We start from the raw sequence: 3,593 nt of genomic DNA, 5'->3' as shown, positions 1-3,593 counted from the left end.
TATAATATAGTACTACTACACACACACACACACACACACACACACACACACACACACACACACACACACACCACCACCACACACACACACACACACACACACACACACACACGTGTATATAGCATATTAATATTATATATTATTGTATTATTATTATTATTATTATTATTATTATTATTATTATTATTATTATTAATATTGATTTATTATATTACGCATCACTAAAAACAATACTAAAAATACATAAATTTAATAGATTGTGTCATTATTATAGTATACTTGTATTACATTTGAACAGCTTTGTAAAAGTTGAATGCATTTCTCGTATTGATCTAAAAGTTATTTATAATTATTGTTTTGTTTGTCTTGATTCTTATGTAAAATTGTGTTTTGCAATATCTATTTGTAAATTTGATGAGGAAGTAACGTTAAAAATTAAATCAAATATTTTATGTATATTATATGCTATAATAATAAACAATAATAAACAGAAACAATAATAAATATTCAGAAAAGTGTAAAAAAGTTTATTTGGAGAAGTGCCAACTTTCCTAAGCAACACGAAGCACTAAAAAAGCGTTTATGCGTATTGTTTAAAAGTTATTAGTCCAAAACTGCAGGAATTTGAAGCATAAAATCATCCTAGCAAACGAGAATGGAGAATTGGATTGAAATGAATTCAGATTTTCAGAAATATTGATTCACGATGTTAAAATGAATGCTTTTCAATGTGCTGAATGCATTTTTATTCATTTTTATAGGAATTACATGGAGCATATCTCTATGCCTTTCAATCTAAAAATAATATTAGCTTTTTCTGTGCACACAGACACAATTGTAAATACTGTTCAATTCAAAATTTTGAATAGGAAATGCAGTTTTTTATTTCCAATTGCATCCAATTGAATCTAATTGAATCCAATTGAATCCAGTTAAATCCAAAAAAAAGTATTTAAATACGTATTTAAATACGTTATTTAAATACGCATTCAGATGGAAAAAAAATTCAATCCATTTTAATCTATTTTCGTTTGCTGGGATTATAAATCAAAATTATTTGTTTTATTTATTTATTCAACTACATAAAGAAACTTATCCACTTTTATTTTTTTAGACGCACGTATTTATAATATAATGTGAAGGATAATTTTCTTATGCATACCATATGTTGCGGCTATGCAAATTTGTTTGATAGACTCTTATCGAAAAAAATTAATAATAATGATAATGGCATTATAAGTAACTTTCCAAACTTGAATATTAGAAATAATAAATGTTAAATATTAGAAAAATAAAAAATGAGAATAGAAATTAAACATACAAAACGCAGTGGATACAAATAATACAATTCATATGCCATACATATATGATACATATATGATATATGTTTTTATGATTATTTATATATCTATTGTGTATTACATTTTTATATTCATTTCCTAAATTTTGTATTTCTAATATTTAATAGATATTTATTCCTTTTTCTAATATTCCTGATGAAAATTTTCTCAGAATTTTTCATATAATTTTTTAGAATTTCTATATAATTTTATAAAAATTATGAGAAAAATTTTCACCAAGGTTTCGTCCATTGTGCACAAGGTCTAATAATTAAATCACTTCATACACAGCAGACCTTAGTGTTCACTTCTAGTGTTCGTAGTGTTCGTATGTCCGTCATGATTCGGCCAAATTCGGCTTGCATACCTCGTCAGTATTCGTCAGTTCGTTACTTCCGGAGAACCGAGAGAGAGTCCAATGGCGCTGGAAGAAAATATCGTACCATATTTATCTTGCCATCTCCAGCAGTTGCCAGAATACACAGCTGTACAATAACGTAGGACGAAAGAGAATAATATCAGTGCTCCACGTGTGGTTATCCCCGATTTACACATTTGTTTGCAAAAATAAAGAAAAGAAAGAGTTACGAAGAAAAAATTCGAGATAATGCAAGGTGTCAGCATGGTCGAGCGACTTGGTTTGGGACCCGAAGTCCGTGAGCTCAAGCTGGGGCCTAGTTTCACGAGCAACAGTTCCAAATTTCACACCCTAAAATGTAAGTAAATCCAATTTCTCGAGGTAGAAATACAGCAGCACTCTCGAATCTTTCGACGATGTTAGAATCTGAGCTAGAGACAGCAGCTTGAAGCAAAACAAGAGTCTCAGCCAAGGAGATCCCAGCCAAGGAGGTGCCAGTATTCCCAGAATACATCTAATCCTTCATCCAATCCAGAATATTCTTCAGCTTACATATCAAGAAATAACTTTATTTACAATTGATTTTCTTCGATTTGTTTTCTTTATTGGTTTTCTATCTATCCATACCTTTCCAGATAGCCAAATGCAGTGTGTTTGCTGACATAGCAATCAATTTTGATGAACTTATGACGATGAGACAGCATTATGTCTATCGTGTTGAACTCAGTGAAATTCGAATTCTTGTAATGACAAAATAATGGCAACATGTCAGCATAAATATCTTTGATCACCACTTGAAAACATGTAACATTTCATATTATCAGTATTTTGTTAGCTACGAGTTGCAATTAAAACACTTTATATTATATTATAGCCTAAAGACATTTGTAACAACCAGTGGTAATTATTATATATGTTCTGTTGCTGTCATGTTTTCATCATGATGCTCAAGATAAAACAATTAATTATTCGTTGCTAAGTTGTTGCTGTCATATTGCAATGTCACCAATGTTCACAGTTCGCTCTAGAAATTTCAACAACTATTTACATATATAAGCAGTAACGTTGTTGTATTTCATGTGTCTTATTTTGATGTTAGCAAATATATAACAATATAATATGTAATGCACAGTGTGCTATATTACGCTTAGCTATCTGGATTGTATTATATATAACCTTCGGCCAATATTACATTTGTTCGTTTCTGTCGTACGATAAATTTTTCGAATCTATTGATTGATCATAGGATAGAGAGGTCCAAGAATCTCTCTATCCTGCAGCCAATTGACATCCTTGAAAATTTGTGGTATGACAAATGTAATATCAGCTAAGCTATAAGTTTTATCTATTAATAGTTGAATTAGTATACACTTTTTGTAATTTCTTAAAATAGATACAAGATGATAAAAAAATTTAGCTACAAAGTTTTGTGTTTATTAAATCATAGTAATATTTTTTGTGTTTATAAAAAAAAACAAATTCTAGAATGTATTATATCTTTGATATTAAAATGACAAATACAATACATAGCATCAGTTGCTATCTGGTGATAATTTAATGAACAGTTTTTAATGTCATCTATATAAAATTATTCTAGTGATTATTTAGATAAATAGCTTCATCTTATCTTTATCTAGATTATTAAAATATTATATGTGTTATTATCTCCATCTTAGATAAAAGAAGTGTTTTTTATATATATATTGGGTTGTCCTGAAAGTTCGTGTCGACTAATTTATATAATTTAATGAATGTATACTAAAATTTAAATTTTCTATGTTTCAATTTTCTTTCAACATCGGCACGAACTTTCCGGACAATCCAATATATATATATAAAAAACACTTTTTATTTGTGTGTGTGTGTGTGTGTGTGTGTGTGTGTGTGTGTGTGTA

The 3,593-nt window shown here is 28.8% G+C and overlaps 1 protein-coding gene across 1 annotated transcript in view; it reads left to right on the top strand.

The window, feature by feature from the left end:
- The first annotated feature begins 1,947 nt into the window (after window positions 1-1,947).
- The window catches only part of LOC105626076 (ell-associated factor Eaf), a 7,143-nt gene continuing 5,497 nt past the window's right edge, over window positions 1,948-3,593 (top strand). Inside the window, exon 1 of the mRNA XM_012207385.1 lies at window positions 1,948-2,056. Coding sequence (XP_012062775.1) covers window positions 1,948-2,056 — 109 coding nt within the window. The remainder of the gene's footprint in view (window positions 2,057-3,593) is intronic.

Source organism: Atta cephalotes (assembly GCF_000143395.1).
Source record: "Atta cephalotes unplaced genomic scaffold scaffold00004, whole genome shotgun sequence".
In the NCBI taxonomy this organism is placed as follows: Eukaryota; Metazoa; Arthropoda; class Insecta; order Hymenoptera; family Formicidae; genus Atta; species Atta cephalotes.
Note: the sequence above shows the minus strand (reverse complement) of the source record. Positions and strands in the feature narration are given on the sequence as shown.